The sequence below is a fragment of the Cebus imitator genome, unplaced genomic scaffold, assembly GCF_001604975.1.
Source record: "Cebus imitator isolate Cc_AM_T3 unplaced genomic scaffold, Cebus_imitator-1.0 Scaffold205, whole genome shotgun sequence".
NCBI classification, from domain to species: domain Eukaryota; kingdom Metazoa; phylum Chordata; class Mammalia; order Primates; family Cebidae; genus Cebus; species Cebus imitator.
In genome coordinates, this window is record NW_016107520.1 from 2,852,629 (window position 1) to 2,874,760 (window position 22,132).

A 22,132-nucleotide genomic window follows, 5' to 3' on the forward strand; every position below is an offset into this window, starting at 1 on the left:
CGGAGTTTTGCTCTTGTTACCCAGGCTGGAGTGCAATGGCGCGATCTCGGCTCACCGCAACCTCCGTCTCCTGGGTTCAAGCAATTCTCCTGCCTCAGCCTCCCGAGTAACTGAGACTACAGGCGTGCACCACCATGCCCAGCTAATTTTTATATTTTTAGTAGAGACGGGGTTTCACCATGTTGACCAGGATGGTCTCGATCTCTTGACCTCATGATCCACCGGTCTTGGCCTCCCAAAGTGCTGGGATTACAGGCGTGAGCCACAGCGTCCAGCCCCTTTGGGACCTTTATGTCTACTTTCTTATCTAATCTACCTAAGTCTACGCCTGCCTCTGCTTGTTCATCCAAACACACACTCAATGAACATACATTTCCTGAGCACCTGCCATGTGCAAATACATTCAGGCAAAATATTTGAGCGTCTATTATGCACCAGTGCTACAGACTTAGCCACAATAGGCAAGAAAAAGCCCGTGTCCTGCCCGTTCCAGGAGAAAAGACATAGAAGATGGAAGTAGACAAATAAGCAAATATTTAAAAATATATGTGTGTGCTTGTGTGTGTACATATGTATCCAGTAAAGAAACCACGAATAAAACCAAATCAGGAAAAGGAATAGAAAAATATAACAGAAAAAAAATGTGTGTGTGTGTGTGTGTGTGTGTGTGTGTGTGTGTGTGTGTGTGTGTATCCAGTAGAGAAACCATGAAAAAGACCAAATTAGGAAAGGGAACAGAAAAATATAATATAATAGAAAGAAAGTGTGTGTGTGTGTGTGTGCATGTACGTATGTATCCAGTAGAGAAACCATGAATAAAAACCAAATCAAGAAAGGGAACAGAAAAATATAATAGAAAAAATATTGTGTGTGTGTGTGTGTGTGCTGTGTGTGTTTGTGTGTGTACATATGTATCCAGTGAGAAACCATGAATAAAACCAAATCAGGAAAGGAAATAGAAAAATATAATGGGGTGAGGGGAGGAGCTGTTAGGGAGATCATCGTGTTTTAATGTTATTAGATACACAGAAATAAATAAGTCACAAATCTTGTATAGCACCTACATAGTTACCGTACAGTATTCATATGCATAAAATGTTCAGCCTTGTTTACGCTTTGATCTGCACAGTCACTTTAGGCTAACTGTGTATGCAAAGTATTGGAAGCAATTTGTTTTCAGTACAAAAGTGTGGAGAAATATCTCAGTGGTGCATTCTTTCCCACAGTTAGCTAATGACTGAAATGTACAACATTTGCAGGTAGCTGGGGTATGTGCTCCCATGTACCAATTTCCTAATGTATGCCTGTTCTCCCACAAAGGAAGGGGGGCACAAAAATGCATCCGTCTCCAGCTGAGATGTTTCCCCATTCCTGCCAAGCCTATTTTAAGAAAAAATGTTAAATTCACCCTAAAGAGAGGCCTCCCATCTGCACCCCTCCAGGCAGCCTTGCCACAGTCAAAACTGATTTAACACATGCCAAGGACTAGGAAGAGTGATCACAGAGAATGTCTACTCCAAACGTGCAGAGAAGGAAGACCCACCTGCCTCAGAATCAGGAATCGGGCAGAGCTCTTGCTTGTGGACAGCCACAACTACCCCTGTTCGCCATCAGCAAAAGGGCATATACTGGAAGGGTATGAGGGAATGGAGGCAAGGAGGGAGTACGGCTGAAATATTTGACAGAAGGCTGAGGATAGACCCTGCACGCAAAGAAGCCAAGGAAGAGCAGACAGGAGTAGAGTAACTTCCGCGAGGAACGGCCGCCTTTTTTTTTTTTGAGACAGAGCCTCCCTCTGTCACCCAGGCTGGAGTGCAGTGGTGCGATCTCGGCTGACTGCAATATCCGCTTCTGGGTTCAAGCAATTCTCCTGCCTCAGCCTCCTGAGTAGCTGGGATTACAGGCGTGCGCCACCACATCTGGTTAATTTTTTTGTATTTTTAGTAGAAAAGGGTTTTCACCATACTGGCCAGGCTGGTCTTGAACATTGTGATCTTGACCTTGTGAGCCTCCTACCTCAGCCTCCCAAAGTGCTGTGTTTACAGGCATGAGCCACCATGCCCGGCCAGGAACCACCTCTTAACAGCTTCGCTGGGGGTAAGAAGGCACCTGGAATTCATCACCATCATACTTTCTCCCAGAGCACACATGAGACAGAGGGGACATCCACAGAGAGGGCTGTGAGAGATCATGTCTAGAGCTGGATGATACCCAGCAGCAATGGCAAGGGTCCTCTGCAACACCCTGCAGACTGCACCCCCATGTGTGAAGGGAAAAGGATCACTCCGGAGTCCCCAAGCTGGCAGCACAGGGAAAAGGAGGAGAAAAAGTTTCTCCACCGACCAAACACTGCCCCTCAGGCGTCCAAACCCCAGCACAGCTTCAGCAGGCCTCCCTGGGAGGTGGTACCTTAAACCCTCAACATTGGTGAGGGGCTTCAAAACTGCCAAGGCTTCAAATTCCATCAGTCACTGCCTCCACTCTAAGGTGGGTAGAGGATGAAATCTTCCTTTCCTAATTCATTGGCTATCCTAAGTATCAAACGAGATTCCAAAAGTGACAAGGCTTTTTTCAAGTTACATAAGATGCTATATAGAAATGAGATATAATTAGCATTTTAGGCCAGGTGCAATGGTTCACGTATGTAATCACAACACTTTCGGAGGCCAAGTCAGACAGATCGCTGGAGCTCAGGAGTTCAAGGCTAGCCTGGACAACCTGGCGAAACCCAGTCACTACTAAAAATACAAAACATTAGCTAGGCGTGGTGGCACGCACCTGTGGTCCCAGCTACCAGGGAGACTGAGATAGGAGGATCACTTGAGCCTGAGAGGTAGAGGTTGCAATGAGCAGGGATTACGGCACTGCACTCCATGTAAGACACCATGTCTATTAAAAGTAAAAAAAGAAAAATAGCTGGGCATGGTGGCATGTGCCTATGGTTCCAGCTACTCAGGAGGCTGAGATGGGAGAATTGTTTGAGCCTGGGAGGTTGAGGCTCCAGTGAGCCATGATCACACCACTGTACTCCAGCCTGGGTGACAGAGGGAGACCCTGTCTCAAAAAAGAAAACTAGAAAGAAATCATCCCTGGGTATCTGTAAATTGAAGCCATACTTTTTTTTTTAAATTCTTTCCTTTAATTTTTAAAAATATTGCAGCTCAGATAGCATGTCATCATTTTAACACATATGAGCATTGGGCAACAGAGCCAGACCCTGTCTCAATAATAATAATAATTAGCATTTTAATAAATCACACTGTGTCCATTGCAAATTTTCAAATATTTTAGAAAAAGGGTGAGGAAGCCCTTAATAAATACTCCCTCTGGGCTGAAAACTGGTTGTGAATACTGAAAACTGGTTGTGAATACTAGAAAACTCTTTATCATTGCAAAGAGAACTTTCCCGAGAGTTTCCAAATGCCAAATATTGATTTTTCTCACTTGCTTTGCCCAACAGTTTTTGTCTTTGCATATTATGAGTTTGGGAATGAAAACAAAGTTACAGTGACCTGCATGCTATAGCACTCTGTGAGAAGCAGGCAGCTGGGAAATTAAAGCTTGCTAGTTACCCACTTGGCATATATTATACAAGAGATGGTCTCCAAATTGAATTCCATCCTTCAACGCCTTGAGTTGTTCAGGTGAATTGAAGCGAAAATTGGGTAATTGGATGAAAATCATTAGCTGTCATCTGTTTAGCCTAAAAAGGCACTATCCAATTAGTTAAAACAATAAGACAAAAACAATACAAATACCTATTCAGAAATAAATGAGATTAGGATTAATAAAACTATATTCGAGTTTTATTAATCCACCACCATCTGTGTCTTACACACACACACACACACAGGTATGCATGTACCTATATCTATACACATACACAATTTCCAGGAGCCCCAAAAAAGCTTGATGAACCCTCAACTCTTATGTCATCCTCAAAACACAGGCTGTTTGGAATAAAGAATGCATACAATTATCTAAATAGTTAGATTTTAATTTTTTTCTGGCAAATAATAAAAACCAAGGCATATTTACTTCTTTCTGTCCATATCAATATCATTACTATTATTTTTGAGTTTTAGTTATTTATTAAGAGGAGTGATGACAGTCAATAGATTTTGAGGTATTATCCAGATTTATTTCACTTATTGATTCCTATTATTCTTTCCTTACTTGCTAATTACTATGTCTCTATGTCTTCCTTCCTCTTTCTTCTCCTTCTCCCCTTCTTCTCCTTTCTTCCTTGCAGAATTTCATGTATTTCATTTGAAGCCAAGCCCTCACTCCACCATCATATGCATAACACTTTTGTGAATAAATGAATGAATAAGACTACCTTGGCTGTTTAAAATTCAATCTTTTCTTTATCGAGTCTTTTTCTCCAACTCCCTTTCCGCTCCAGCCTACTTTCATAATTCCTGTAACCTTGGAGTCAAAAGCGCTTACAACCTCTTCAATGGGCACCTCCAATTTTGCAGGTAGGAAAATGAGACTGAAGAAACGAAAGGATTTTTGAATTCTTAGAAACACTCGGAATTTTTTTTTCCCATCTCAGAAGAATAACTAATGCAGAGAGACACAATGAAAAGCTTTTTAAAAGGTGAAATTCTCAGAAAACTGAAGCTATCAAATTTTTTGGTCTTTTCTATGCATAGATAACCAAAGTCACTTGCTTTTAAAGTAAGAGCAAATTAATGACATTAGTGCTTACTCAAAGCAGAAAAATGAATGGGATCTCTTTGAAAAAAGAAATATTCAGAGCTGTTACTTTCCATCTTCATTTAAAAATGCAATTGTTCATTATGTTTCTCAGGACTGTGACTTCATAGCCACACAGAACTCTAACATTTCTTTCATGCATTTGAATCTTCATGCTGAGAAAGAGATGTAATTTCCTCAGCTCTCTCCACCTGAAAATTATCTTAATGTTGACCTTGAGTCTTCTCCAAAAGTAGGAGCATCTTTCCTAGGAATACTTACAAGGTCTCTAGACACCTCCTCCAGCTCTGACATTCTGATTCCATCATTCCATTCTACTGCTGCAGAGAGGCCAAAGTCTGTGCTGGCAGGGAAGGGTGGAAGTGGCTGAGGAACGAGCAAAACAGACTACTGAGCTGGGAGTCAGAGGAGTTTTCTTCCTGTTCTTCAGGAACTAGCTTGATAACCCTAAACCGATTAATTTACCACTTTACGCTGGTTTTCTTATCTGTAAAGTATGCATTTTCACACACACACACACACACACACACACACACACACACACACAAATGTAAGGTCCCTTCTAGCTCCAGATATTTAATGAATCTGGCGCAATTTATCCCTGTTTTGTCTTGGCAGCCTTTTGGGGGAGTGGGAGGAGAGGGAGCAGGGAGATTTCATCTTCTGGGTCTACTTGCATGCATTTATTACTCCAGTACATTGTCTAACACCTGTCTCTCCTCAGTCTCTACAAGAATAGTCAACAGTCATTAATTCTATTTGTATTGAGAGCTAACCAGGTACCAGGCACTGGCTACACACTAGAATTCAGGTACTAGGCAGCCTGGAGCCTAAAAAGCACCTCTATTAGCAGAGGACGGACTTTAACAACACAGTGCACCGGCAGAAGCTTGCCTACCGACAAGAGAGTCAACGTGGTGAGAGTCACGTGGACAGTTTGCCTAAACTGAGCTCCCAGGCTTGTGAGGTACTGCAGTAGATTTTTTTTCAGACTAGATTTGAGAACTACTTTTTCTTTTTTTCTTCAGAAAACTCATGATTGAGATACTCAGTTTTTTAATCCAAACTAAAAGCCGATTTACATAATTTTTAACTAAAATATAAAATGGCCTCAGCACTTTCATTTGGATAACTATAGGTGACTTTCACAAACAGACCTATGTTGTGCTTGGTTGAGGATTCTAACTCACTTCACTTTCAGTAGGAGCTTCCTGGACATCAGTAACCAAGCTTGGTCTCCATACCAGGCCCAGAATGCCTCCATGTGACTTCACACCTGAAAAATACCAGGTAAGATTCAGGACTTTAGGAAAACCCAAAGAGGTGGTTTCTCTGGGGAGGTCTCCATTGATTATTTCCTTTAAAATGACACAAAAATAGCCCTGCCTGCCACTAAACTATCTCCTTCCAGATATTATGCCCTCTAAGTCATTGGAAGCATCTGAAACCCTCTTACTCCCCTAATGCTAGTATATGAATTGGTGTCCATGTGTGAAAGATAGAGACAGAGACAGAGGCAAAGAGAGAGGGTACAAGAAACAGTCTATACACAGTAATTAATATATGTATTGCAGGAGCTACACACACACACACACCACAAATGTGATGGCATACATTGGCTTTAAAATAAATGTTGCTCCTGTTTTAATTGACTTATGTGGCCATCTGACCTTCCTGAGTCCTCCAGCAAAAATTATGAAGTTATATTTTTGTTCTCAGGCTAACAAAGATTGAGCTGGCATTTTCTCTCTCTCTCTTTCCTTGTTTCTCTCTCTTTCTGTCTCTCTCTCACGTATGCGTGAGCACATGCACACACAGCAACTTCTTTATTCTACATGATACTTACAGGTTAGAAATTGTAGAATCAATAGGTACTCGTGAGGGTACACAAAGAAGACAAATATAGGAGAGAGATTCTGTAATTAAAGATACAAACATGACCAGCACTTCATTGCATTTTTATGTTTTAAAAAACTACCACAACAATAATGACTTATTAGTTCAGACTAATTGCTTGCTTATTATTTCAGACATTTACTTCCAAAGTCCATTTTTTTCATAGTTAAAATCAACTCAAAGCCAAGGCTTTTTATTGATAGGTAGAAATTCCAGCCCTTTCTTCCACATTTGACCTAGAAAGAGATTGAAAGGCTACAAATAATAATTCACCCCCTTAAAAGAAAAGGCTTTAAGTTCTTGTGAGGACTATATTGGGAATGTCCATCCACTTTTGAGCCTCTACAGGCCAGCAGCCCTCTGCTCCGTCCACTAGAGAGACGGGACACTGTTACTCGTAGATTGACTGCTGTTGATCTTGTAAGAAGCGTGTGGGTTTAAATCTTGTTTATCTGCAGTCCCTTGGCTACAGCCGTGTCCTGGAAATCCACAAGGAACATCTTTCTCCTGTGGTGACGGCATTTTTCCAGAAACCCCTGCTACTCCACCAGGGGCACATGGAGTGGCTCTTTGATGCTGAGGGAAACAGATACCTGGATTTCTTTTCGGGGATTGTTACTGTCAGCGTTGGCCACTGCCACCCGTGAGTATCCTTGAACTCTGGGGATTTCTTTTGCAAAAGAACGCATGGAAAACAATTATGTTTGTGACTCTGAACTCTTGATTTGCTTATCTTGTTTTAAAAAATATATCTATTACAGATTGTGGCTGACATACTCCCTGCTATTTCCTGAGTACAAAACCTTGACACTCTACTTTTCATTTTCTTGACAATGCAAGATTTTGTTACTCTCATGGCACATGTAGTGTGGCACGTACCATGTGGCTGGAGTCTTGCCGTGTGTGTTTCTCATTAGCAACAGCCTTCCAAAGAGAGGGGCGCATTCAGGGAAAGGAAGGGAAGGGAAAGACAGGCGGCTGTCAGAGAAGCACGGGACAGCCTTGTCAGGCGAGGGTTGATGAGAGATGAGAAATAGCTTCTAGCCTGGGGATCTTCTTCACGGCCTCTGAGAGATGAAAGAGGAAAAGAAGAATGATAAAAGACAGAGGCAATCCTAGCTGAAAACGTACCTGGAAGTGCATGGATCAATTAATCTAGAGATTGCAGTGTTGCCTGTCCACTCGCCCACACAAATACCCTTGGAGCATTCTTGGTCTCCATGCAGGCCTCTTATTTCATGTCTGTTCTCTTTCTTTTGATAATCTGACCAATGAAACCCACACTAAGTTAGGGGAAAGCAATAAAGCAGCAAGTCTAAAATAAACTGATTAGGTCTGGGCCCTTCTGTCAAAGCAAGAGGCACAGAGTCCTCCCTCAGGCAGCTGTCAGGAGGTAAGGCGTGGGTGTGCCTCAGGGCCCGGCCCTCATCTTTTCCTCCCCTTGATTTCTCCTACCCTCTTCCATCATCAGGAGGCCATAGTCTCATGCAGAGTCCCAGGAAGTATCCAAAATAAATTTCAGATGCAATTTAAAACATAGGACAAACATACGTGAAAGAAGTAGAGAAAATGGAGTCGAAAATGAGTTCAAACATTCTTGTTGAATCTTCCCAATAACATGGACAGTGTCCCCTGGTAATGGGAAGCCATCTTCCCTTCTCCTCCTGTTTTTGGTAAACAATGTTTTTGTCAAGTGTCTCTTCTTTTCAAGAGTTTACTGATACTTCACAATTTTCTAAAATGAGTTTCATGGATCACTGATCGTAAGAGTTTCCATGGAAAAGGGTCCTATGAGAAAATCGGTTTGGGAAACCCTTTAAACTATTTCTCCCTTCTGAAGAGAAACAGTGTACATTAGTCTGTCATAGGTACTAAAATGTCCTGTAGTAAAGAAATCTGTATGATCTGCTATTTCTCAAAATATTTACCCACTAAATTGATTTTTTCTGATGTGAAAGATATTCACAACAAATAAAATTTGTATATAACAAACTTTAGTCATTAATGTCCTTTACAGCAAGTGCAGACATCTTGGCTTTTGTTTTCAAAGCCAAGTCAGATTCCACAAATCTATCATCCTTAGTCCCTATTATCTCTCAGTATGAACCTTCTAATCCTGTAAGGTTGGCCCAATCCTTCAAAGAATGTGACTTCATAGCTACAAAATGTTTATCCACACTAACCACTTTTCAGACTCAGATATTAGAATCTCCCTGCAGAAAAACTGTTAATCTTAGCTGGACATGATAGAATGCACCTGTAATCCCAGTTACTCAAGAGGCTGAAACAGGAAGATCTCGAGCCCAGGAATTGGAGGCTGCAGTACACTATGACTATGCCTGTGAATAGCCACTGCACTCCAGCATAGGCAGCATAGTAAGAGCCCATTCCTTAAGAAAGAAAAGAAGGAAGGGAGAAAGGGCGGGAGGGGAGAACTATTGATCTTGCATACATGTGCTTGTTGAATCTATTCTTCTTTAGAAAAATTAAGAACTCAGGCTTACAGCTAGTCATCTCTTTTTCCAAACTGTTCAAAGGATGGTTAATAAGAAAGCATAGTTAGAAGAAATTCTAAGCCCAAACTTCCTCCTAAACAAGGCATTTCTTTTCTAAAACCTCTTGTAATCACTGAGTCTCCTTTTGAACCCTGCTCTTGGTAAGGAATTCATTACCTTTTGAAGCAACACATCCCATTGCTGGACACCTTCAGTGGTTAAGGGAGTTTATTCTCATGTGTGGATAAAATCTGCCTCTTGAAACTCTGAGAAAAAACAGTATGTTTGGGTCCAATGGCCAGTGCGTGCGCAGGAGGGACGTGGCACACAGTGCAGGTAACTCTGCTCTACTGCTTATCCAGGACGGTGAACGCAGCGGCGCAAAAGCAGCTCGGCCGCCTGTGGCATACAAGCGCCATCTTCTTCCACGCTCCGATACACGAATATGCTGAGAAGCTTGCCGCGCTTCTTCCTGAGCCTCTTAAGGTACAATGCTCTTCCCGCAGGAGCTGAATTTTATGGGTAGAAAAGAAGGTATGATGCTCCCAGCTCAAAGGGACAGGAGTCTTTTGATTCTGGGGGAGCTGCCCTAGGAAGCAGGAGGATGAGCAAGGAATTTAGCCTTTGCATTGAACATCTGCAGTGGTGATCTGATAGCTACATCTGAAAGCAATCAGACCAAAGAAGGGAATGTATGAATTGCTGGTGAAACAAGCCAGTGTTCCCTTGTGTCACCTCTGAGCGTCGTTGCTCTCCTCGCCATATCTTTGCAGAAATCACTTCCCGGGAGCCGTGGGCCTTCTGATCTCACCTATGTCCTCAAGAGGTTTTTATCTCATTGCTCCTTAGCCTTTGTGCAAAGTTATTTGCATTTCTTTTACAAAAGTGGAACCATTTTTAATAAATGCCATTTGGTTCATTTAGTCCAAAATACACTTAGATATGTTTTTCTACATGAACTATTTCTCGGCATCTGAAATGACTGATGTTTTAAACTAAACTGAGATGTTAAAATGTTGGCCAAGACTTCTATTGCGGCATTAAATGAGTTAATACATACGAAGAATCTAGAACAGTGCTCAGACCCCAGTGTTAGCTATTATTATTTTACCATGGTGTCTACATTACCTAGAATAGGTGAAGAAACTTGGAAGAACTGCAACCTCAATTCAGCCCAGATGTTCATGGAGGAGCAGAAGCAGAGAAGTCAGCAGAGTCACAAACACATGACTTCCAGTCCCTGAGTCTCGAGGGCACAGTTTGCTTTTATTCTCCCCATTCTTTCATCCAGGCTGAGCTGCATTTTTTGTTTTTTTAATTGTTTACTTGTTTTTTCCTTTTCTTTTCTTTTTTTTTTTTGAGACAGAGTTTTACTTTGTTGCCCAGGCTAGAGTGCAATGGTGCAATTTTGGCTCACTGCAGCTTCTGCCTCCGCGGTTCAAGCGATTCTCCTTCCTCAGCCTCCTGAGTACCTGGGATTACAGGTGCCTGCCACCACACCTGGCTAATTTTCATATTTTTAATAGAGATGGGTTTCACCATATTGGTCAGGCTGGTCTCCAACTCCTGATCTCAAGCGATTTGCCCACCTTAGCCTCCCAAAATGCTAGGATTATAGGCTTGAGGCACCACACCCAGCTTATTTACTTGGTTTTTTTTTCAACATTTACACACAAAGCACAGTCCAGCTGGAACAACCCCTGGAGTTTCAGGGTAAGGGGTCCTGTCTTTTCCAACCCTTCAGAATCAGGTGAGTGGGTTAGGGTCAGGAGCCAAGAAACACAGTATTTGGATCTATCAGCTACTCACCAATGTGTGCCCCTCAGCAAGTCGCCCCTCTTGGAATTTTGCAGAGCATCAAATAAAGCCAATGAAAGCCTGGAATGTTCCACAGCTGAGACAATCTCTTAGCCATTTTTGTATGTCTAGCACTCAGCAGCTATGCCAGGAAGGGCTATAGAATTCACACAGTGTGGTTTAATGATGGAACTGGAAGGTAATCCGAGCTGGTCTGAAGGGAACTCTCCTTCATACTCAGAGGCTGTTCACATGCCCTTCAGCAGTTTTGAATAAATTAGGTAATAAGGAAATAAATTATGAGGCCACGTGTCTTCCTTTCTTCTCCAGGTCATTTTCTTGGTGAACAGTGGCTCAGAAGCCAATGATCTGGCCATGCTGATGGCCAGGGCACACTCAAACAACATAGACATCATTTCCTTCAGGTAATCACAACTTGGAATAATCAACATTAGTAACATTGACTTACCCCCTTCTAAATGTGTATCTTTAAATTGCAGCATGGAGTGGGAGAGAGGTTTTCTCAGGGATATTTTTCTAATTGTAAGTTTTAAGGTAGGATCGGTCAATTGAATCTTATGACTGTGCAACTCCATCCAAGTTAGCCTGTTACCAGATAGGGGGTCCCAACTGTAACAAACAGCTTGAACTCCTCATTATGTCACAGATCCTCCTGTGGATTGAAAGAGAAACCCACATGACAGTTTTTTAACTTTCAAGATGTGGCAGGGACCACACCATATACCAAGCAGTAAATGACTATTCCCCACCCTAGAAGATCAAGGCTCTACCAAATGATACCAGGCACATTTTAACTTCTGCTTATGGTAAGGAGCTATCCACTTATTTCATAGAGCTAGCTGAGCCCGTTTTTCACCTTTTATTCTCCTTAAGTTCAGAGGATGCATATATAACCCTGTATATTTCTGCTTCTTTCGGTGACTCTTAAACTAATAACTTAATAGATTAACTAATAAACCCTTCATGGCTGTATTAGCACTAAAAAATAATAGAAAATTAAGCATTTTGCTTATAGTTGCCTCCTTGGGTAATCGTATACAGCACATTTAAACAGACTCCCTTAAGGTTGATGTAAAAGATAGGGATGACTTATGATAAAAGTTAGTGGAATGAAGAAATAGTCACATTTTTAACCTGTCTGGTCATCATTTCTGTGTGAATTCAAAAGAAGGTTTTATTTAATCCTTATGATAGCATATTCGATGCTGCACATTCCATATCAAATGAACATGCAGTTATTACAGGAATAAGAAAATATTTGCTATCAAAGAAACATGGCAATGAAGAATTGTGGCTGATGCATTACCTAAACAACATTCCAGAATATGTCCTGGACATATGTATATCCATTAAAAGTAATGGCAGAAACCGCAATTACTTTTGCACGGACCTAATGTAACCATTCTTTTGAATAGTATTAATAGTCCTAAATCTTTGTTTAAAGGTGATTTTGATATGGGAAATTGTTAAAACTCATTTGAAGCTGACACTGTGTGACTAGGATTTGTTTCAAAAGAAACAAAACCTGTTTTGTTGGGGTTTTTTTGGGGGGGGGTTGTTTTTTGTGTTTTTTTGTTTTTTGTTTTTTGAGACAGTTTTACTCTTGTTGCCCAGGCTGAAGTGCAATGGTGCAATCTCGGCTCACCGCAACCTCCACCTCTCAGGTTCAAGTGAATCTCCTGCCTCAGCCTCCCAAGTAGCTGGGGATTACAGGCATGCACCACCACACCCAGCAATTAGCTGGGTTTGCTGGTTTGTATTTTTAGTAGAGGCAGGGTTTCTCCATGTTGGTCAGGCTGGTCTCGAAATCCTGACCTCAGGTGATCTGCCTGCCTTGGCCTCCCAAAGTGCTAGGATTACAGGCATCAGCCACTGTGCCCAGCCAAAAACCTGTTTCTTATATGGAGAGCAAGGTGGTTTATAAGGTGTGTAAGTCCCTAAAGATATTGAACAACAGGTATATCACAGGAAATGATGTTTGGCTTCCCAAGGTGACTACTTTGAAGACTGGTATTAATTGAACATATAATTTCTGGTATGTTGTTAAAAGATAAGTCTCGTTACTATAGAGTCATAGGGTAGGGCAAGTCCTAAAATGGGAGTTCTTGGACAAATGGTCTCCAAAATTCCTTTCACAGTTTCAAATCTATGTTTTCTAACAACAGTTAGTTCTGACTATTAGGAACATTTACCTGACATAGGCTTAGATGCATTCTTAGAAATCAGAGGTGAATGTGAATGATGTTCTATTTCATCTTCATAGCCTTCCTGGATTTTCTCTTTTGTCCTACTCAGTGGACCAGGAACTTGACCCCATCTTCCTGTTGTTTCTTCTCTGCAGAGGAGCCTACCACGGGTGCAGTCCTTACACACTTGGCTTGACAAACGTAGGCACCTACAAGATGGAACTCCCTGGTGGAATAGGTTGCCAATCAGTAAGTTTGGAGATTTTTCTGTTGTTTCTTTAAAGACTGCTGGGTGTGTGAAGCAGTTGATCAGGTTTCCCTGGTAAAGGATTAGAAACTAAGATAAAGCCTGTCATTAATCAGGGGCTCAATTTGACCTAATTGAATTGGAGACCACTTGAGGAAACCATTAGAAAGGCCTTCTGAGTCTGAATAATAATTAATGATAGGGTCTTAAAATTTATTTTGCTTTTAAGTAAAATCAAGTATACTGCAAGGCTCCGGGAACCTTGAATACACAAAATTTCTATGCAATCATCACTGCACTCACCTTCTGTTCTCACTTACTGTACCCACCTTTTCAGCATCAGAATCAGATACCTAATTATTCTTATTCTTTCAGATGCCCTTACCCCCAAACCCTTGAGCAAGTTATTTCTAGGCTAAAATTGAAATCAGTTTGCTTTGTAGAGTGCCCACGTAGCTGAATTCTAAGAAAAAATTATCTCTCCAATGCAGATCATTCCATTTTCACCTTAAGTGGGGGAAGAATGAGGGAGGAAAATTAAGATGCCCTCTTGTCTTGATGGCGGTCATGTGCTATCCCAAACTGGCTGTCTTGTGTTCATGTTTTGCCACACTCCTTCTTTTGTCATTTGCAGACAATGTGTCCAGATGTTTTTCGTGGCCCTTGGGGAGGAAGCCACTGTCGAGATTCTCCAGTGCAAACAATCAGGAAGTGCAGCTGTGCACCAGGTCTGACTGGGCAGGGGAGGGGCTAGCAGAGGGTGGGAAGTGGCGGAGGACTCAAATAAAGGCAGACCTGTCCCTGAGGGAACAACTGAATTTGAAAAAACTGAAAAGGGAAAAGCCAGAGGAAGCAAAACTGGAAAGTAACCAAGTTACTCCTCATTGAATCAATGTTTATGCCTGTTATCACTTCACTCTCAGACCATCTGTCTGGCCATGTAGGAAAAGCATCTCACGCTATCAGAGCTAAGCTTTAAAAAATGACTATCACCTGGTACTTAATTCAAGTCTTTCTATTAGCTCTATTATAATAGCAATAACTCTAGTGTCAATTTTAAAAGAAAACAAGCTGGGCATGGTGGCATGCCTGTAGTCACAGCCACTGGGGAGGCTGTGGGAAGATCACTTGAGCTGAGAAAGTGGAGGCTGCAGTGAATCATAATTATGCCACTGCACTCCAGCCTGCATGAAAGAACACACCCTGGCCAGGCACAGTGGCTCACACCTGTGACCCCAGCTTTGCGAGGTCGAGGCAGGCAGATCACCTGAGGTCAGGAGTTCGAAACCAGCCTGGCCAACACGGTGAAATCCTGTCTCTACCAAAACTACAAAAATTAGCCAGACATGGTGGTGTGCGCCTGTAATCCCAGTTACTCAGGAGGCTGAGGCTCAAGAATTGCTTGAACCTGGGAGGCAGAGGTTGCTGAGATAGTACCACTGCACTCCAGCCTGAGTGACAGAGCAAGACTCCATCTCAAAAACAAAACAAAACAAAAATAAGAAATCAAGATGGGTGAGATTATTTACCAATCCCAATGTCCCAATGGAAGGAGGGAAAAGAATGGTTTTGGGAATCTTAAAACTCCAGTCAAAAAGTTCCCCAGGGACTGCCAGCCAAAATGAGAGCATCTGTCAAACCCAAGACCCTTCCTGCAGGCTGCTGACAAGGCTGGCAAAAGTTTTAAAGCCTTTCTCACAAGGAGAGCTTCCATTTATCAATCACATTTTTATTTGCATCCTTTACCTATGCCTAACAGGGGAGAGAGGAGGCAGGAAACATCATCTGTTCCTCGCTAATCAGCAAGCCTGCCTCCGACTTGTCATCGCAACCTTTTGAATAGCAGTTCCTTAGTAGTTCTGAAGGAAATAACTAAAAGCTTCAGCACAGTGATTTTTAATGGAATAGTATGAATCACTGGATTGAGAGGAAAAATATAAAACAGAAGTCTTAAAAAACAGCTCTGAAAGGAAGAAAATTCCCCATCTTAAAATTCAAATGAGATAATAGCAAAATGGAGATAGGAGAATGAAAGAATAAGTACTGGAACAAGGCAAGATGTCATGCTCACGGAATTTAAAACCAGAAGGAAACGTAAAGCTGTAAACCAAACTCTCCACTTTAAAGGGAAAGTAAGGTTCACACAGAGGAGACTGGAGGGCTAAAATCTGACCCCAGGTCTTCTGACTCCAAAGCCAGTACTTCCAATTCCCACAGCCATCCTCATCCACACCGATGTACCGTCAAGATAAACCCAAGCTGAAAATCCATTCCTGTTCCACTGGCCAGGACTGAGGAGGTACATGAAGTCAAGACATGGATTCCACTCTCAGCCCCGGCATCATGGTTCAGCTATGAACAAAAGCATCACCTTTTGCTTCAGTTTTCTTATTTGTAAAACAGAGACAGCAATATCTGGCTGCTGCCAACACCATCACCGCACTTCATGAGATAAGACATAGAGAGTTTTTGTAGAGAAAGACGGACAGGCTATAGCAATGCCTGGTAAAGCCATGTTTGAATATTGTATCTGTATGGCATCAAGGACTAAAATCAGTTTGATGTACCTCCCAGACCTTGGTCTGACTGCAAAACCACCAGCACAGAGCCTAGTAGACAGAGGCACTCGAGAGGTGGTCATTTCCTTCTTTTCCTGCTACATGTTCTTTTTTTCCATATATACAAGAGACAGACCCACTATAAAGCCTCCTAGAGGACTACCATAAGGCATTCTTCTCTGCCTTCAGGCAATGTGACAATACTGGAAGTCCATGGTCATCTCTCTAGCGGCATCTAGAGGCTAAATGATAGTGACAGGCGTACATTTCTGCTCTGAAGTGTTGCCTTTGGCATATCTGAAGTCAGCTGTTTTCTTAATTCATATCTTCAAGGGACAAGACTATTTATGGAAGCTTCAAACAAGATTGGAATATAAAAGAAGGACCCTGGCCTCCTTCAGTGCCTTTAGGAGCTGGGAAGCATTTGGTCTTTGCTGTAAAACTGGAATATTCGTGTATGTTTACAAAAGCATCCAAACGTACAGTTCTTTGACTACAGATGTTGCCTGTTCTCAATTCTCTTAACGTATTGAAAGGAATACCTTAAGAGGAATTGAGGCACTAACCATGGTAGAGATTTTTCTCATCTCAGAAATAGGTCATCCCTCCCAACATAGGCAGGGGGCCATTTTGTAAGTCTAATCTAGATGTTTATGTGGTATATTTCTCTATCTTATTCCATCTACCTCCCGGGACTTTTTTCTTCCTAGGGGTTCATTCCAGGCCCCGAGTTTCAGATGTAACCCATGATGAGATTCACTCCTCATCACCTACTGCCCCCACCATGTTCCAAACCTGGTACTGATCATGTCATTCTTCTTCTTTTGGAAGGCAAGTTTTGTGTTTCTTAAAAATTGTAGTTCTTTCTTGGCTTCTCACTCCGCATAACTCTTTCTGTACCACCAGCTGGAATAAATTCTTCCTTTGCCATTCTGTTGTAGTATCCAACAGAATATTCTCTCTTCACCCCCTTGGGGTTTCATGAAGACACCAATGCACCAAGCCTCTCTGCAAGAGTTACAGCAATAAGCCGATGCAGCTAGTGTGAAATAAAGTAAAAAGCTCATCACAGTCGGTGACTCTTTCCTTGTTTAGCATGTGGGCAGAGAGGAAAAAACACATGAAAGGTCTAGCATAGGTTCAAGCAAAACCTTTTGTTGTAGTTCTGGCCAAATTTAAGCTCTACTCTTTGATTTCTCCAGTATAAATGGGCTTGTTAAATTTCCAAATCATGTCTCTTGAACATAGGTCTGATCCATCTTTTAAGGTCATCTGAAGCTGATTTCTCTTCCTTTCCTAATAAAAAGGGGAAATTTTGGAATTTTGGTTTCTAGAGGCATAGATTTATTTTACTATATTCTTCCCAACAAAACAACACAGTGATGCCAAAAACATACTTTGAGGGTTTGATATACTTATTACTTCCTTTCTCATACCCTCAACCCCCAACCTCCAATTAACCAAAGATATCAGGTACCTCTGTCAATCGAAGCTTCCGAATATCACATGTAACCTAATAATATGTTCGGGGCCAACTAGTATTTCCCCACTTTTAATCTGAAGAGTTGAGGTATAAAATATACTTATGCTTTGGTTTCGATGGTGATTGCAGAAGGTTTCTGTTCCTTCTGTTTAGCCCCCTGGAGACAGCGCTGCATTGACGCCTCTAGGCAAGCACTGGGATGGTATGGGGTGACCCCTCTCCCCGACTGCTTTCTCTGGCACTTGGGTTGGGGCTTTCCATCCCATCCACATCTTTCTCTGCACTCCTTCTACCGTCTATGGATATAAGTTTAAGTTCAGAGACTGCATGGTGCTGTTAGAACCAAATGACAGATGTGGATAAAAGTTTTGAAGGTTCAGTCATGTATGGATACAATTGATTTAGGACCTTTGTTATTCCAGAGTAGAATCTCTCTCTCTCTCTCTCTCTCTCTCTCTCTCTCTCTCTCTCTCTCTCGCTCTCTCTCTCTCTCTCTCCCCCTCTCTCACCTTTCCTGCTTCCTTGGTGATTTCCACTTTCAATTTTGACACACAGATGGAAGTTTCTGGAGCTTAAGCAAGGCCTGCTGGGCAATCTTCCCACTCTCCTCTCATCCTCTCCCATCCATGGGATTCATGCCTGTATGTCTGTGCGGTGAGGCTTGCAGCTAACGAAGCATGGCAGAAATGTTTGTAGTATTTTTAAGCGGGATGGGAAAGTAAATATGGTTACTACTAAGACAACTGAGCTGGATGAACAGCGGGTACTGGTAACATGATAGCCTGGGTTTTCTCCAGTGGAAAACAATTTTTAAAAATCCTGGATAAAATGAAATGTATTCCCTTTAAAGCATGGATACAAGAAAGCATGAATTCTCAGAAACCCAAAGAGGTCATTAGGACACTGCAGCCAGCTTTGACCCTGAGAGCATCTGTGTAACCTGGTAACCTTCAGCTTCCATATTGATGGCTCTGTGGAGTGCAGGGAAGAGATGACGAAGTCCAGGGCTCAGCCAAAGTAAGGGATCTTACAGAAAACCCTCCCCTGCCACAAATCTGGTGCCCCCAATAGGCCACATCTTTATCTATGTGTCAACTAGAATTAAATACACCACCAAGAACAACTCTTCATAGGTTAAAGGGCCTGCAAGGAATCTGGTGCTGAATGGAAGTAAAGGAACCGGGAGGAACCGCCACTGAAGCTCTCACCTGCAGGCTGGCCCTCCAAGGCTTTGCATTATGAGTGCTCATTTCCTCAAGCTTATAATGCAAAGGAATCTTAGACTGGTAATGCCCCATACGCTTGGAAGCTGCAAACTCAAACAGGCTCTGGAGGGATCTACCTCATTCTGGGCCTCAAAGAATTCTCACAAGTGAAATTCCAAAGAAAATAAACTGCTCCTTGTCAAAACTAAACATACAATGCACAAAACTCCACTATTAAGAAAAAGATCTGCAAGGATTTCAAATTAACAGAATTATCAGATTGACTATAACATGAATATGTTTAATGCATTTCAAGAAAATCGAATATAAGCTTGAAAATATGTAAAAGGGATAGGGCACAGTGCAGAATGAGAGAGCAAATTTTGAAAACAGTATGTCTTCTAGTAATACAAAAGTAATTATTGAAATTTAAAACTCAGCAGCTGGGTTTGTCAGCAGTAAGATGCAGCCAAAAAGAGAATTAATGAACTGAAGACAGATCACTTGAACAAGGACACTTTACTGGTTTTCTCCATTAGAAAGACCTTCAAAAAATAAAGAAAAAAGAAGAAAGAAAGGCCTTCAAGCAAAATTGCTCAATGTCTCACTTCAGCCATAATTTCTACTATTTGTTAGTATTTTCTTCTTCATGCATTAAACATTTACTGAGCACCTACAGTGTACCAAACAGCTTGCTTGGCCACAAAGATTTTAGAAATGAACAAGGCATATTTCCTGTTCACAAAAACCTCCTGATTAATGGGAGAAAGACCTATTAAAAACAAGCACAGGACCAAGTGCCAAGGGCTGCGATCGACGGAAGTCACCTGGCTCTCAAGCATTTCTCTTTAGACTGAATTCTAATTGTTCCACAAACTTATTTACTAACTCTAAAGACAAAGAAACTTTGTAGCTTTAAAATTGCACATCGGATTAAATGGCAATGAAAGGTAAATAGAGTTATTTTCAAATAGATGAAATCACTCCAATTTCATTTGAGTTAGATCCACCCACTTGAGAGGATGGGCATCCTTAGGTGAAAGAGCTGTCTATACCAGCTCAATGACACTTTGGGATGTTTCTTTCCCAGATGGAAAGAATTGAAGTGGTTTGTTTATGCCTTTGTGGCTATCCTAATCTCCCTCCTTGAACCAAAGTAGAAGTCATTCAGACAGAATATTCCCCTTTCAGAAATGCATATTCTCACCCCCTAGTTTACCATATTCTGAAGTCCATAATTGACTTACCCTGTCTGGTATTTTTTTTTTCCTGTTTTTCTCCATGCTTCTAGATATCAGGCTCACATTTTCAAATGCTGTGGTTTGTTTTGTTGTTTGCTTTTTGCAGACTGCTGCCAAGCTAAAGATCAGTATATTGAGCAATTCAAAGATACGCTGAGTACATCTGTGGCCAACTCAATTGCTGGATTTTTTGCAGAACCTATTCAAGTGGGTATATGAACCTTAGACACTAATGGAGCTAAATCTGCAATTATCAGAAAGTTTTAACTCGTATATTCTAGAGAATTCCAAATGAATTAAGTGCTCACTGTATTTATCTCTCAATTCATTCTCTTGGTCTCCTTGCAAAAAAGAAGACACTGACTTTCAAATGACCTTTTAAAAACCCTCTCCTCCATTCCCACCAAACAGATGAAACTACTGAACTCCTAAAATTCTTAAGAAGGGAAAACCCTGGCTATTTTTAGCTGCTTAATAACAACCACACTGTCCGAAGAACTCTTTCTTTAATCTCACCAAGTTCCTTTATTCTGTTTTCTAATCTCAGAAAATAATAAATGTTTGCATCTTTTTTCCGGAAGTTATGGTATAGAGCAGTAACTCTTCTTTTCACCCATAGTGGAAACTGCTCTGCAGAGTGTTGTTAATCAGTCTGTAGTGTTATTATCATGATAATGATGATGATGATCTAACTTTTTACACACTTTTAAAAAACTGATGCTGTTATTATAGGCCTACTTAGTCTGGTCTTTTGCAGGGTGTGAATGGAGTTGTCCAGTACCCAAAGGGGTTTCTAAAGGAAGCCTTTGAGCTGGTGCGGGCAAGGGGAGGCGTGTGCATTGCCGATGAAGTAAGTGATACGTAAGAGTGCCATTAAGTGTGGTGGGAACAGGCGAGGCACAGACAGAAACCTCCTAAACTTCCTCTGTGTTCCAGGCAGAAAGCCTCTGCTCTGTGGATTCCAAAGTGTGCCTACAAACGAATAAAACTTTTGCTAGTGGGCTGGTTGGTTTGCTAGTACATTCGCTGATCAGTTTAGCAAGTACCACAGAACTTAAATATCCAAATAGACATCTATCAAGTAAGTTGCTAATAGGCCTATGTGATGTTATTATACTGTGACTCAATGTATTTTTTTAATTCCTTTCTAGGGATTGTTTCAGGGACTGACAAACCACATAGGAAATTTAATCTCATAACAAGTTTTTTGTTATTGTTTCTATTTGTTTGGTTTTCTTGAGACAATGTCTCACTTTGCCGTCCAGGCAGGAGTGCAGTGCTGCGATCTTGGCTCACTGCAACCTCCTGCCTCAGACTCCAAGTAGCTGGAACTACAGGCATGTGCCACCTCGCCCAGCTAATTTTTGTATTTGTAGTAGAAACGGGGTTTCACCATGTTGGCCAGGCTGATCTCCAACTCCTGACCTCAAGTGATCTGCCCATCTTGGCCTCCCAAAGTGCTGGGATTACAGGTGTGAGCCACCGTGCCCAGTCCAATAGCCCAGTTTTTAATCTTTATTTTTGCCAAAATAGTATCTATCAACCTGGCAGCATATACCTTTCTGACAAAGCTTGCCTGGAAATAATGTTTTTAAAATAATAATAGTAATCCAGCCTCTAAATTAGAAGAGCACCACCCCTGCAGATACTGCCTTTGAAAATAGTTACCAAAAACTTGTGAAATAGGTGGAATTAAATCAGCGTTGGTGGAATAAGCACACTACCTCCAAGGGCATTACTTTAATAGAAATAAAATTCATTGACTATGTGAGCACTAGCCTGTGTGCTTTTAAAAGGGATTAATTTACTTATAACTACACCTCATATTAGAGTATATCAGAGAAAGCAGTCCTCTGTCTACTGAGAATAGCTATGGAAATTAAAAGACCAGAGGATGATCACGAGGGCCACAGAAGTCCAGGCTTACTGCTGGGTGACCTATAGTGATTGGACTAACAGGTGGTTAGACCAGCCAAGGACAGGTGGAGAACCTGTAAGTATGATTCACACCTATTTCAGTCCAGCCATCATTGCTGGAATACATTTCCTCAACTGAAAATTCCCTGCAGCTAAGCCGGGCATGGTGGCTGACACCTGTAATCCCAGCTCTTTGGAAGACTGAGGCTGGTGGATCACTTGAGGTCAGGAGCTGGAAACCAGCCCAGCCAACACAATGAAACCCCGTCTCTGCTAAAAACACAAAAATTAGCTGGATGTGGTAGTGCATGCCTGTAATCCTGGATACTCAGGAGGCTGAGGCAGGGGAATGCTTGATCCAGGT

At 41.7% G+C, this 22,132-nt stretch overlaps 1 protein-coding gene across 1 annotated transcript in view; it reads left to right on the forward strand.

Moving 5' to 3' along the window:
- AGXT2 (alanine--glyoxylate aminotransferase 2) overlaps window positions 1–22,132 on the forward strand; it is a 48,007-nt gene that overhangs the window by 2,117 nt on the left and 23,758 nt on the right. Inside the window, exons 2-9 of the mRNA XM_037745600.1 lie at window positions 5,924–6,012; window positions 7,077–7,261; window positions 9,476–9,599; window positions 11,241–11,335; window positions 13,273–13,366; window positions 13,999–14,092; window positions 19,958–20,058; window positions 20,609–20,701. Coding sequence (XP_037601528.1) covers window positions 5,924–6,012; window positions 7,077–7,261; window positions 9,476–9,599; window positions 11,241–11,335; window positions 13,273–13,366; window positions 13,999–14,092; window positions 19,958–20,058; window positions 20,609–20,701 — 875 coding nt within the window. The remainder of the gene's footprint in view (window positions 1–5,923; window positions 6,013–7,076; window positions 7,262–9,475; window positions 9,600–11,240; window positions 11,336–13,272; window positions 13,367–13,998; window positions 14,093–19,957; window positions 20,059–20,608; window positions 20,702–22,132) is intronic.